Source organism: Rhamphochromis longiceps, linkage group LG6, assembly GCF_057381845.1.
Source record: "Rhamphochromis longiceps isolate RC_006_pf linkage group LG6, R_longiceps_female_GT1.1, whole genome shotgun sequence".
NCBI classification, from domain to species: domain Eukaryota; kingdom Metazoa; phylum Chordata; class Actinopteri; order Cichliformes; family Cichlidae; genus Rhamphochromis; species Rhamphochromis longiceps.
In genome coordinates, this window is record NC_140562.1 from 17,628,525 (window position 1) to 17,643,255 (window position 14,731).

General features: G+C 41.8%; 2 protein-coding genes across 3 annotated transcripts; both read right to left on the reverse strand.

The window, feature by feature from the left end:
• Positions 1–227: 227 nt before the first annotated feature.
• Positions 228–3,629, reverse strand: tnip2 (TNFAIP3 interacting protein 2). Of its 2 annotated transcripts, none has more exons than XM_085409505.1 (6): positions 2,952–3,629; positions 2,397–2,699; positions 2,179–2,268; positions 1,731–1,994; positions 1,485–1,601; positions 228–1,355 (listed from the first exon to the last, which is right to left on the reverse strand). In XM_085409505.1, the coding sequence occupies exons 1-6, from the start codon at positions 3,270–3,272 to the stop codon at positions 1,062–1,064; spliced, it is 1,389 nt and encodes a 462-aa protein (XP_085265631.1). In that variant the 5' UTR covers positions 3,273–3,629; the 3' UTR covers positions 228–1,061. The 2 variants fall into 2 exon arrangements, with proteins under 2 accessions (XP_085265631.1, XP_085265630.1); XM_085409504.1 differs by having other exon boundaries at positions 228–1,358.
• A 6,013-nt stretch (positions 3,630–9,642) lies between these two features.
• On the reverse strand, positions 9,643–12,329 carry sfrp2 (secreted frizzled-related protein 2). Its single transcript, XM_085409506.1, has 3 exons — positions 11,739–12,329; positions 11,457–11,537; positions 9,643–11,249 (listed from the first exon to the last, which is right to left on the reverse strand). Exons 1-3 carry the CDS (start codon positions 12,238–12,240, stop codon positions 10,945–10,947), a joined length of 888 nt encoding a protein of 295 aa, XP_085265632.1. The 5' UTR covers positions 12,241–12,329; the 3' UTR covers positions 9,643–10,944.
• Positions 12,330–14,731: the final 2,402 nt, after the last annotated feature.

Sequence of the window (14,731 nt, forward strand, 5' to 3'; positions counted from 1 at the left end):
CAGTACAGCGTGCCCATTCAGGCAACACTGGGAAGGGGTTTTCCACCAGGCACACACACACGCACACACACATAAAAAACACACGTGACATGCTAAAATGACATGCACACAGATTAAGAAGTGCCAGAATTTTCGTGGTTAAGCGGCTAGGATCTTGGGTGCTGTCTATCTCGAGAATTAAAAATACCACCCCATCTATAAATCACCATAAGATAACGTGTGTGGGTAAACTGTCTTTTATTACAAAAATAAGGTACTGCCGCCACAGAAACAACATCTCCACAAATAAGCATACTGCCAGTTGAGATGCAATCTTTACACAAGTTGATCAAAATTTGATCTCCAACATCTGTTTCTGGTTCAACCACGTTTTTTTTTTGTTGTTTTTTTATCCCAAACTTTTACCAAAAATATATATATTTAATGGCTTTGGTGGGGTGGGGGAAGGCAACCAAATATTGCAATAAAATGATTTGCCATTTAAACAATAAGAATAAATATGAATAGTTACATAGTTGTAAATCTGTTATTAATATATACTTTACAAAATAGAAACATGTCAAGTTCAATAGCACCACATTCTCATCTAGATGCAAAATAAGAAGCTTATGCATCGTGACTCTCTTTCATCGTACGACTCCACGATTAAGTTTTAAACTAAATGTCAAAAAAGTGCAACAGGTTTGTAATTTGACACTGAGGTATATTATATTCCATGTATATTGCATCAGTAATCCTCTTCCCCACCACAATAATCTCCCGCAATGCCACAGGAGTACTCTTAGAACCTGACATCGGATAAAAACTAATATATATATATATATATATATATATATATATATATATATATATATATATATATATATATGCGCCAATTGTACAGATTTGTTTCTTTATGTACAAAAAAAAGAAAAAAGGTAAGTCAGTTGTTTGATTTGTAGTCAAGCTTCTCAGAATTGGAATCTCCACTCGGGGTATTTTCTGCAGTGTAGTGCTGGTCTTCAGTGTTCAGTTACTGTCAGTAAGAAATGACTGTTATTTCCAAATCAGTGTTCTTCCATTTACACTCGGGCACACTCTAAGCAGTGGTTCAGGTACTCTGCAGCTTTTGTGTCACTGAACGTGGCGAGGCACTGCGGGCACTGCAACTCTGACATGCCTGGGTGTTCATTCCAGGCAGAGTTTGGGGTTGCCGCCGCAGCTGCAGGTTGCTGGTGCTGCTGGTGCTGCTGCCGCCTCTCAGCAGTGGTCCTCAACAGAGGCTCTGACGTGTCTTTACTTCGCTTTGAGGAGATCCTGTGTCCTATGTGCACGTGACACAAGGGAACCACGTCTCTGCTCTCTCTGCTAGCTCCCTGCTGAAGACAGGGAGGCACGTACACTGTCAGCACAAGCTACACGTACTGGACGGTGGTAACAAGTAAAAGGAAGTCCGTGCTTCTGTCGAGGCACTCATGCACCTAAGTGCAGGGCTGTTGTCTCACCTGTTTGTGCAGCTGCTGTTTTAGCTGAGAAACCTGCTCCTTCAGGGCATCAATCTGGCCCTGCGCTCGCTCCCTGTCCGCACGCTCTGACTTAAAGTCATCAGTGTAGATAAGAACCTTAGGAAGCAAAAAAAAAGTAAAAAAAAAAAAAATTCTCTTTCACATTTAGTTTCATATTTAGTTATTTGACACTATAACCACGCTTAACAGAACTCAGCCAATCACCAGGCATGAAATCGCACCAACCTGTTGCTCAAGTGTCTGAATTTGCTCCTTGTCTTGTCTTCTGATGTCATCCATTTCTCTAGCAAGCCGTGCACACTCCCTCATTTTCTCCTCCAGTAAGCCGTTGAGCCTGGAAATCTCCTGATGAAGCAATCCAGTGTTGGTGGAGCCCATCGCAGGCATCAAGCCCTGCCCGGTGCCGTCCTTCAGCCTCTGACATAAACCTCTTATATAGTCCTCCCTGCTGGAGTCATACTTCTGCCACTGAGTATTCAGGCTTTGTACCTAAAAGGAAATTGAAAAAAACAAAACGTCACACCTTCGATCATGCACCATGTTTTATATTCCACCACTGGAGTGTTAATATTGTGTGCAAAAGTAATTGAAATGTGTTTCCTTAAGGACATAATCAGATCACATGTCTATTTTTTTTTCCTGACTGATTTCAGACAACACTAATGAGACTCACATATGCCACACGCTGCTTTAGCTGTTGATTCTCCTCCTGAAGCTGACGGATTTGGGCATTAACACTACCCATCTCAGAGGACTCTGGCACCTGTAAAAGATTAGAAAACAGAGGTTACAACAGGACCCTGAAAAGTTGAAAACAAACAGCTGTATTATAAAGCTATTTAAAAAAGAAATTACAAAAGCAACTGGTGACTTCTAAAAGCATTTACACACCTCTGCATTCTTTTGCGTAAGGGCCACATCTTCCACTTCTCCTCCTCCCCTTTTGTCTTTCTCCAGTCTCGCCATCAGCTCCTGGCACACCTTAACAGTTGCACCGAGCTGCCTGCGTAGCTGGTCGGCCTCCTCGGCCAGGGAGGTACAGAGGACACTTCTGGTGGCCTCAGCCTGCTCCCTCTCCTGCAAGGCTACCCGTAGCCTTTGGATCTCCCGGTCCTTCTCGTGGTCCGGCTGACATCTGATGGTCTCCAGCTCCAGCTCTTTCTCCCTGAGCTGAGTGTTCAGCCTCTGGATCTCCTGAGGAACAATGATGACAGATTCATGGCGTGGCAACAACAGCTTGCAACTGATATGTCAGATATGCTCTATGTTTTGTTCCCTGAACACTTCTGCAGTAGAGACTGTAAAATGAACGCGTCACAGTAGACAGCAGCTTACAGTTCAGGGTAACAAACTGATATATAAAAAAAATCTATATATGGTTATAAATCACTGATTAGAGCTGTAGGGAGAAACATCGACTGTGTACAATCATCAGCATGCTTTTACCTCAGCTTGTCGGGCTGCCTTCAAGTCCCCTTCGTTCTTCTTCTGTTTTAGTTTGCATATTTCATTGAGTAAACTCTCCACCAAAGAGTTGGACGGACTGATGAGCACAGACTCCTTATCTCCCACCGTCATGTAGAGCCTCTCGTGTCTCCCCAGCCTGGCTTTTAAATCTGCAATAACACCGTCCTTTACAGAGATCTGTCTGTTCAGAAGGTCTATTTCCTGCCGCGTCTCATGATACAGAGTATTAAGCACGCTGTAACTCCGCATTTTGTCTCTGAGCATGTCGTTATCCGTGGTGTTTATACTGACGTTATCCATTGCGGGTTTTGTAGACTTTGACAGACGCACCAGTCTCTTAAAAATCCAGCATTTGACGCCTCTGCCTCGAGCCCCGTGTCTTTAGAAAAAGACCAACGTCGTCAATTGTCTCAAATTTGGCTCATCAGAGAATAATATCCCCCGAACCGGGGATTTCCTAGGGAACTTCCCCGCGGAGTTTTTTGAGCTTCGTCAAAAAGGAGCCATGCTTGTGTTCAAAAAGGTTCACTGTAGATATCCACAGGTAGAAAAAAAAAACATTTTATAGCGTCTTGGCACAACTTGGTAAACAAAGAAACATATATTTTAAATGTAGCTAAAAGTTTAAGCTAGGTCTCTTAAAGGCTGAAAAAAAGAGAGACGATTGCTGCTTTCAATTACGTCGGAAAATCTACTACTCCTAGTTAGAGCGAACAAAAATTAAGTTATGTAAAAAAAAAAAATGTTTACCGGTGTTTTATTAGTGCCACCATTATTATAAGGATGCATAGCTTTGGCTTAAAAGGGAGAAAAGGGAATGGCTTGCACTTTAGTCAACTTTATTTTATACAACCCAAATGCTGCTTGCTGTTGGTTTCTACAGAAAGTATAAACTATAATATTGAAAGGAATATCAGATTATACTAAATGAAAAACGCTAATTTCCCAGCGGTAGTTTACCGGGTTTTTACACATTCAGTCCCCTAAAAGTCACATTAGGGCATTTACTCGTAGTGTCATAACAAATTCCCCATGCGCGCCACTCATTTTTGTCAGGCTTTAATTTTTCCCACAGCTTTAAATGCACCGCAATGCATTGTCATTCAAAGAATTACGCATTAAGGACCACACCGGTGCCGTATTAATGGCTGATTTTAGGATGCAGCGGTCTATGACTGAACATTGTCATCCCGTTTTTGTGTGTGTTTGTTTGGTTTTTGTTCTGAAATTTTGGGAAGTGACACAATGTCTCTTACGGTAGCAAATCAAGAATTTACCCAAGCTGTACTGGAAGCAGCTCCAGTTCATGGTGACCTCTTGGTACTGCAAACTGGGAATACTCATGAATAAACGGATCGTGATCTTTACTTTTCTTATGCATTTTCTCTTTTTTAAGTGCTACCTAAAAAAGGGTTCACTACAAAAACGTAATTACACATGGATGACAAAGAACACCACTGATTCCAAATTAATTCATTATACTTGTTGTTGCAGTTTGTAGCTGGCTTTATTTTTATGCAATTTTGTATAAAATACAGATGTAACACATACTGTTGAATCATGGACTGATGTGCTTTTAGCAATGAATGTGTGCTTTGGATGTATAGTCTTAATACGGGTCCCAAGAACCTAGATATTTATGTGGAGGTAATAAATAAATAAATACACCCAATAGAGTACAGTGTGTGTAATCGTTTAGCTGAAACGGTTCCAAGTTTACGTGTGTAACCTTTTTCTCAGACACTTTAAACAAAATGCACAGTAACTAGCATATATAGGTCACACTTACTACATGTGCTCCATTTAGGTTCATCGCTGGACTACAAGAAGAGTGTACTAAGCATTATCGGGTCAAAATGAAACTACTGTCTAGACAGTAGGAGTACCGAGTTAAAGACCAAGAGTGTTCATCAGTTGTATTGGCCAGTGGGGAGTCCCAGGTATTTCTGGGTCAATCACACCAAGAGACATGAGAGGTGTGAAGCTTAATGTCTTTTAATGTCACATGGCAGTCATGTGACGCTTGTTACAACAGCAAGAATTGAGGTGTAAAGTGTGTAAAAAATTGTAGGAAGGTGGGAAGAAGTGTCAGGGTGGAAACTAACTGATTCCACAAAAGATTCTGTCTATAAAAAAACCTAATGCTGACCTGAATCACTTCAGTTCTCTATGGCCTTCTTTTACAGTCTCATCCTAGCAACACCACCCCTTCTTATTGATGATTCACACCTTCATTCATGTGATTGGCAAGTCTCAGAACTCATGTGACAGTAAAATGTCTGGGACTTCCTGAAAGAGTCATCGGTTGACACCTTGTGAACAGGTGGCAAAACACCTTAAACACCATTCATGTTAAGTAGTACAGTAACTTGTAGAATGGAAATATATAAACTTCAGAGTTTCCGCTATGAAAAGAGGCTTTGTTAAGTACTTGTTGCAATGCCGAAACAGTAAGTCCATGGAAAATGAAGCACCAACAGTTATAATAATCATGTAAGCGTTATGCCCCCATAACACTTACACGATAACACTTTAAAGATCAGTAGTTAAATATATCTGTGGTCTGGTGCCTCTTTCCAAGGTTAGTGCTTAAAGCTTCCTCAAGCCGGGTGCAGCACTGACAAAGATTCATTGTCGGCATGAATATTGTGGCAATTTCTCTCAACTTTTCTTTTCCAGGGTGGAATGATTGTACAGCATACATTTCAATGACGCAAAAAACACAAATTGAAAGTATACGTTTGAATTTATTTAGGATTTTCTGTAATCCACACAGATTAACAATTAGACATATAGGCTCAAATACTTCATATACGCAAATTTAAATGTCCCTTAGTAAGTTACACCTCGGTGCTTTGGGCAGCCATCAACAACTTTCTGGCATAATTCTGGCTGGATATTTGACTGCTCTTCTTGGCAGAATCCTGCTTTATCCATTCAAAATCCATTTTTGATGTGTGTTTGGGACCGTAGTCCCAAACTTGGATCCAATTGTCTAAGTTTCAACCATCTAGCTCTTGATTTGAGGGAAAGGTGTAGATTTGGAGATAGTCCTCCTCTTTCATTATTCCATCCACTTTGTGCAATGTACCAGTACCACTGGCAGCAAAACAGCCACAGAGCATGATGCTACCCCACCATACTTGACAGTTGGTACAGTATTCTTAGATTTGAAAGCCTCACCTTTACTCCTCCAAACCTCCTCTTATCAGTGTGCCTAAATAGCTCAATCTTTGTCTCATCTGGCCATAAAACCTTTCTCCACAAAGTATTTGGCTCGTCCAAGTGGGCAGCTGCAAATTGCACTTGAACTTGAAGGTTCTGATTTTGGAGCAGGGGCTTCTTCCTTGGTTGGCACCCTCTCAGTCCATGATGATGTAAAACTCTGTAAATGCTGGTATTCCAATAGTGTTTCCAGTTCATGGCAGGCTTGGTGGTTCCTGGGTCGTTCTTGAATATCTCAACCAATTTCCTTTCATCTAAGAGTGATGCTCTTCTTCCAGACCTTGGCAAAGTGGTGACACATAAAAATAATTTGTACTTGTGTACAACTGTTTGAACTGGTGCTCTTGGAATTTGCAGTTGGGTAGAAATGGCCCCAAGAGACCTTCCAAACTTGTATTCTCACTTCTTAGATTTTCATTGAGTTTCTTGGACTTTCCCATTTTTCTGAGTATTGGTCAATCCAATTAGTGCCAACAAATAAATCCTTTCTATGCTCTATGCTGGTAAAAAGAAACTGTCAGCGGTTATTAATCATGTATGATCACTAATGAGAAGTTAATAGGCCTTGGCCTAGTCAAGGTAAAAACACTGTGGAATCTTCAGCACCAGTTATTAAAAGATTTAAGTGAGTCCATGTATAATATTTTGCCTGTGTTTATTTTGTTGATTAAAGAAAATCAAAATCAATTCAAACTTGTGCACCCAGTTCTTTAAATGGTAAATGGCCTGCATTTGTATAGCGCTTTACTAGTCCCTAAGGACCCCAAAGCGCTTTACACACACAGGTAATGGCAAGCTACCTTGTAGCCACAGCTGCCCTGGGGCGCACTGACAGAGGCGAGGCTGCCAGACACTGGCGCCACCGGGCCCTCTGACCACCACCAGTAGGCAAACACGGGGTTAGTATCTTGCCCAAGGATATTTGGCATGCAGCCAGGAGGCAGCCTGGGATCGAACCACCGACCTTCTGATTAGTGGCTGACCTGCTCTGCCACCTGAGCTACAGCCAGCGTCCATTGTACAGCGTCCATTAAAGATGCACGCTGTACAATCCTTCCATCTTGAAAAAAGAAAAGTTCAACGAAATCATTAAAAAGTCGGTTTTCGTCATTGAATATGATGGTTGGCTGTTGCCTGATAACCTAAAACAGAGGTCTTCAGGTTTTGTTGGTCTTATATGGCCACTGATGGTCTTCTGCTCAGTGCAGGAAAGCTGTGTATTTGCTGTGGACTACCATAATCCACCATCATAATAAAATTATATAGTACCGTATATTTTATTTTTGTTACAGCATTCGATGAACTTCCAAGAGTGTGCTTTAACATTTATCGGTTGCTATTTAAAGATGAAGTGAGTCTTTTTCTGTTGTGACCTTTAGCGTTAGCCCACTTTTGGTAGGTCACTTGTGGCTGCTGCTCACTAGGCGAATGAAATAACTTTCTGTGGTATCGACCACGCTATTTGTGATCATGTGTGTGGGTGTGGGTCTCCATTTGTACTTGGACATTTGTGTGTTTACTTTACTTTGAGAACCCTTTTGTGGTTTAGGACCACGCTTTATGTGACAGTTTGCGTTGTGGTGGCAACAGATTCCTTTTGCCTACTGTTACATGTTGCTATGTTTGTTTGATGTGTGGTAGTAACTTGGTTTGTGGCTTTTATGTCGACCTTTTCATGGGTCTTGGGTTATTATTTTCTGTGTTCAGTATAGACCTTTGGTAAGGTATCATGTGCTGGGGCTTTTCCTGTGTCGGCTCAGGAATTTGTTAGGTCACCTGTTGCTTCATTTGGTGATTGGAAAAATTTGGAAAGAACACTTATTTTCCAGTTTCCCCTTCCCTTTTTCTCTTTTAGATCTCTGACATCAAGGGCTAGACCACACTGCTGGTCAGGAGTGGGGAATTAGGTTTCCCAAGTGGCCACGTGAGAACTGGGGACGATAAGGTGAACTTAGTTCTGCTCAATATTAGATGAACTGCCCACCCCTGATCTAGAGGGTGTTTGTCCTTTCTCTTTCTTTAATTTATGAGCCGGGACATAAGAGAAAATAGCTCCTCAAGTGAAAATATTAATCTTTTCATCATGAATGTAAGAAGCCTTTAGATTGAGTGATCAAAGATGAAAGAGAAAATCAAAAATAATGAACATTTACTAGTGTCAGTTGTTCTTTATCTGCCTTTTAAACACCGATTGATTGGAGCTTCAAGTGATTTAAAAAAATTACTAAAGGTGTTGAATAAACCTCAATGTGTTCAGAAGCAAATCTTACAATAAGACAATTAATTTTATGGATCTTATAACTGTTAACTTTTTAAATATTTAAATGTTAAAATACAAACTGGCATCGTTACACTTGCTGGTCACTGTATTAGGTACAGCTTGCTAGTATCTGGTTGGACCCCTTTTTGCCCCCAGAAATGCTTTAATTCTTCATGACGCGGATTCAACAAGGTGCTGGAAACATTCCTTAGAGATATCAGCCCATATTGACGTGATAGCATTGCTGCAGATTTGTCGGCTGCACACTGAGACTATGATCCGGTGACCGTGGAGACCATTTGAGTACAGTGTACAGTGTGAGAACATGACATGGTATGTGGCATAGTTATTCTGCTGGGAGCAGCCATCAAAAGATACTTAAGTAGGCTGTGGCCCAAAGTGTGCCAAGAAAATGCACACCACCACTACACAAGCAGCAGCCTCAACCATTGTTTTCATGCTTTCATTATGTTTATGCTAAATCTGGATCCTATCAGCCGAATGTTGCAAAGGAAATTAAAACTCATCATACCAGGCGACCTTTTTCCAGTCTTCTGTTGCCAGTTTTGGTGAGCCTGGTCAAATTGTAGTCTCAGTTTCCTGTTTTTAGTTGACAGAAGTGGTTCCCACTTCTGCTGATGCAGCCCACCACAGGTGTACATTTGATATGTTGTGCATTCAGAGATGTTCTTCTGTGTACTTTGGTTCTAACAAGTTGCTATTATTTTTGCTGGATATTTTCTCTTTTTTGGACCATTCTCTGTAAAACCCAGTGATGGCTGTTTTGGAAAACCCCAGCAGATCAGCAGCTTCTGAAATATTCACAAATGCCATGTTCAAACACGCTTAAATCACCTTTCTTCCTCATTCTGATGCTCGGTTTGAACTTCACCAGGTCATCTTGACCATGCCTATGTGCCTAAATACACTAACGTGCTGCCACGTGATTGGCTGATGAGATGTTTGCATAGAGGAGAATCTGAACAGGTGTACCTAACAAAGTGGCCGGTGAGTGCATATCCAGTGATCTATGATCAGATTTTTAACAGTGAATTCCGCTAGATGGCAGTGTTAAATCAGTATGTTTCTCTATCCTATAGCTGTGGGATCAAGATTATTTTAAAGTAGGAAAACGACCTCTCTCCTGTGCACAGCAATGGACCGGCTCATTTCAAATATTAACTTTGTATCTTTTAATTGCTGCAAACTTTACACAAGAATAAATGACAGTATTTGATATTTACACTGTAATACATCCAAAATGACTTATGTTTCAAGCACACACACACAGACACACAGTTACTTGCATTTACCAAACTACCTGCTCATCAAAACCGTCCAATCATCAATACCAAGAAGCAGTTTGCGTCACTCAGAATGAAGATGCAAAGTTGAATGTTTACATGACACATGAGTGTCTAGGAGTAAAAAAATATTTTTATCATATGGTGGTAGAAAATTATGCAGTTGCTCAAGTACAAAACGTTTACCAAGAATTATTAAAATACTGAACGGGAAGAGAATATAGCCAGCTATCTCTCATTTGAGGAAATGGTAGGAATACAAAACTACAAATATTTGCTGTATGCTTCGCGCTAGGCACCCCTGGATCACAGCTTTAATCGCTGGGCACTGTGTAAAATGAATCCGCGTTAGCATCTGAGGCAGAAGTGACTTTCTATAAGATGAGAATACATTGTTAACTTAATCCAAGCAGTACATCACCAGATCTGTTGCTGCTGATCTCAAAGCTGTCCAGGTCTGCGTGTTGTTGTTGATTTTAAATGGGGCTTTTATAGAAATGACGGCTAAAAAAAACAATAATGTTAAAAGATTTAACACCTGATTTGACCTCCTGGAAAAGATGAGAAAAACGCCCTAAAAGTCTGACGAGCTCACTCTGTGAGCTTTACCAGGATGACACATCTGCCAGTGATAAGTAGAGTCAGTCATTTTCAAATCCTGGACTCAAAGCTTTGCTAGTTTTCACTCTCTCCGTGTAAGTTGTGATTGCTCTGGACCTTGGACAGCAGCTGAGTGCAATTAACTGTAACTGATGGGGCCGCAGCAAAGACCATTCGCTGGGGAGGGACGCACAGTTTGAAATTGGCAGCTAGGGGGCACCAATGTTACCGGTGCGTACAAACTGAATGGAAGTCTGTCTGGAAGTCTGATTTTCACAATAAAAACCACAGTTATAGTTTTAGAGTCAAATAAAAGATTTTTGGTTTATTCAAGCGTGTTTATCTATACTTTATACCCCATTTCAACTTCTTCTTCTTCTTTTTAAACATTATCTGTATTCAATGATAAACCAATGAGAGAAACAGTAAGCTGTGCGTCCTCTGGGGCCAGGCAAACGTCTTTGCTGCGCTCTAGAGCAGAAAAACCAGAACTGCGACCACAAAAGAAGGACTCCTTCAACAAAACTTGACCTTCAACCTTAACATGCAGGTACCCACCCCACCTCTTCCTCCCCCCTCTTCCCTAGCACTGTAACTTGCGGACGCTGCGTGAAATCCTTTTAAACTCGCGCTGTCCCTTCTGCCAGCGCTTCAGAGAGGTGATGACCAGATGGCCATCCATCTTCTGGCCCATGACGAGGTATGCGGCGTTGATGTCGTCCATCTCCTCGCAGATACACTGCAGCCCGTCCTTCAGCCACAGCGCCGTCTTCCTGAGGTCTCGCTCCGTCACGCCGTTCACCATGTAGATTGCCTTGCTCTTCGTGTCCGGCACTATTTTGGTGTCGCCGTTGATGTAGGCGATCTCCTTCACTTTGATTTTCAGAGCTTTAGTGCATGCAGAACGAAGAAAGAGAGCGAGAGATGAAGGAAATGCTCACTTATGAAAGACGTGGGAAATCCATGCAGGGGTGGAGGCCTAACTGATTCTCCTCTTCATGCTGCCCTGAGACAACTCGGCGAGCTCTCAGGGGCCCCTAAGCTATGCTGACCTTGATGTACTAATGCTCTGATGCATGGGTTGGGGAGACTTACCAAAGTCATTTTTGCAGAGGTTCTCAACAATTTCGTTGTCATTTTCATCAGTTTCCTTGCAAGCATCGCACACCCTGGGCGCTGAAACGGGAATCAAATGAGGCAAATATTAAAAAATGATTTGTGCATTTACTAAATATACATGACTAGAACACATGCGTCGATTTTAATTTTTTTGTTTAACTTTTTTTTTTTTTATGAAGCTGCAAATATGTGTGAATTTTGAGCCAGTGTGCCTCAAAGTGAATTTGGGATTCATGCAGAATGTTTGCGCCTGGTTACCCTCTTTGGTGGCTGGCGCAAAGCTGTCGATGCTTGCAGGCGGTATGCACAGGTCATTGTCGAGTGGGAAGCGCTCGCAGTCCAGCATCTTTGGCCACGGAAAGCCAAAGGCGGACATCACGGGCGCGCAGCCGCGCTTGACGTTTTCACAGAGAGACCTGCACGGCTGTATGGGCTCGTCCAAATCGTCCAGACAGACCGGAGCGAAAAGAGAGCAGAGGAACTTTCTCGTGTCCGGGTGACACTGTTTCTGGACCAGCGGGATCCAAGACGACGCTTGCTGCAGTACTTCGTTCATGGTTTCGTGTCCGAGCAGGTTCGGGAGGCGCATCTCCGTGTACTCTATATCGTGGCAAAGCAGGAGATTTGCAGGGATTGCCTTGCAGTTGTTCTTCTTGTAGAATAGTTCATGCTGGCCGAAGTTATACAGTCCGTGGATTGCTTGCAGGCAGGGTATTGTTATCACCCACAGCACCGCCACGGTCGGAGTCAAAGCTCTCATGCTGTCTGGTGTATGTGAAAGTTTCAGGCTTTGGACGGAGCTTCTGTCAGTGGCAGGCTTCTACTGTGACAGGAGGTTTTCTTCCCGGCATGTCTGGGAGGAGTCTGTATAATATGCGCAAAGACCTCTTCATTCAGCACATTTGGTTTTCCTCCTATCAGGTGAACCATGTGGACAAATTTGTCTTCTCGGTCAAAGATCCCCCCCCCCCCCCTCCCCGCGAAATTCTTACTCCTTTGGGGCGTAGAGGCATTTTTGATTTCTAATTATGGCTCGTAGTATTTTATCACCAGTCGCTTTCTTGACAGCTTCCCTCCCCCGAGTTAATCTCTGGCTCTCCGTGGAAATTAAAACAAATGCGTCTGACAGGTTCCCCTCATTACGCCCAAATCAACAGACATTCATCCTGAGTGATCCCCCGTTTTCTTTTCTTTTTCTTTTTTTTGCAAATAGTTTAGAAATGTCAGTAGGGGCATTTAGCTCAGTTCACTGGAGCGTTAATTTTCCATCATTAGGAGTGGTGAAATTCTCCGGGCAGGTCTGCAGGTTCCATACCACATGGTGAAATATTGTTTGCCCTGGTGTGAGAAGCAGACCTGCACAAAGCACACCCAGGGGTGAAACCAAATCTGCCTCCTCCGGCACTGCAGCTCTGGCTCATGTCCACTCGCAGACCCCCATGAGCTACAGTCACGTCTGCAGAGAGCAGCGTGGTTATTCTCAGGCTTGAACTTCCTCTTCACATTCACTTGAATGGAGCTGAAATGAATTAGGACTTTGGCCTTTGGATCAGTTCAGCAAAATCACAGAAACATATTTTCCTCCTTAGGCTACTCCCCCGTGGAGATATGCACATGCTTTTGGCTTTTACTTACCCAAATCCAGATATCTGTTGTGAGATGCCTGCTGCCTGAGAGCCCTGCAGCAACGTGGCTTTTGTTTCCAGTGGCGAAGACCTGAGGAGCATTAATTAAGTGCCACACACTGATTCCTGTGTTGTCAGTGCTCCTTTATATTCCTTCGATCATTCCAAAAGGTTATGAGTCACTTGTTCTAAGTAATAGTCAAAAAGGTATTTGAACTGAAAACAGTTGTAGTTTATTTGCTCTGAATTAAACATGTCATTAAAGTTTATGGGTCCACGTGTGCCAGTTTTGAAAGGGCTCGCTTTGCTGTTTTTCTTTCCATAAGAAAACAAGACAGAATATATAAATGATTTGGTGAACCTGGCACATCTAAAGAGTATCTTAAGAACAGTTTTGCACACTTACATGAAGTGTTAAACCGTTTACCTCCTGCAGATACAGCTGCAGTTATTTCCAAGAATCGTTAGAGGACAGCAGCAGTGGTAGCGAATTCATGTCCCAATGGTGTATTTCCTGTATTTGAAATAAAATAATTTTCTTTATAATAATTATAGAAAAAAATAGAACAGGGTTGCAATGTTGCATGCCCTCAAAATTAAAGGTGAAATCTAAGGATTTATGTTTTTCTTATTTGGAATAAATCTCCTCCCAAGCCACACTGAAATTCCTCCACTAGTAAGTGTTGCTTAGTAGCTTATGTCACAAAGTGCCATAGACGTCCACTGTTGTCCAGAACTAAGAAAAAACTTTGCGATGCGTCCAGCAGATAACTGAAGCATTCATTCAAAAGTGGAGAGAAGCATCAGCATGATAGTTCCTCTGGGGTGATGAACTTTTCATTATCCATTTGAATTTTCAGCATCATGTCATTTGCTTCTTAGGAAACAGCTGTTTCACTATGCTGGTTAATTTCTTTTTTTACATCTTGATTTATGCTTTTGATTAAAAGTAAGTCAAACAATTTCTGCAATTTCAACACTCTTTTTTTAAAACAATGAAACAAAACCTTTGCAGTGGCACATGTTACATATTGCCTCCGTGGCCCAATGACAGCTGCAGCTGCGCAGTGCTGTGGGGGTTGAGGATTACACTTTCACCAGTTTAATAGCACTATGATGGATACATTTAACATTCATCCAGTGCCTGTTTGTTCTCATGCAATTCACCTATTCTTCATAGACAATATCCCACTTAGAGTAAGTGACCTAAATGCTATGTCATTTTTGTAATTTGGTTGAACTAACAAAGCAGGGAGACTTTTGACTTTGAAATTGAACACGATTATTAGCATAAATTCCAGAGACTTGTTTCGTAACCTGTTTCAGATTCTTCTATTTTTAATTTTCTCTTATCACCAGCAAATTCAATTCAATTCCAGTTTATGTATATATCAAATCGCAACAAGAGTCACCTCAAGGCGCTTTATATTGTAAGGTAAAGACTACAATAATGCAGTAATAATACAGCCCCGCCATGCACAGACACCCCCTTCAGCAAGCACTTTGCAAAAGTGGGAAGGAAAAACTCCCTTTTAACAGGAAGTGACCTATGGAAACACATTAACTTAAAGCCCAAGTGTGATAAGTATGGGTTTGCCCTGTGCTGATAGTAAATTTCAGTTGCAG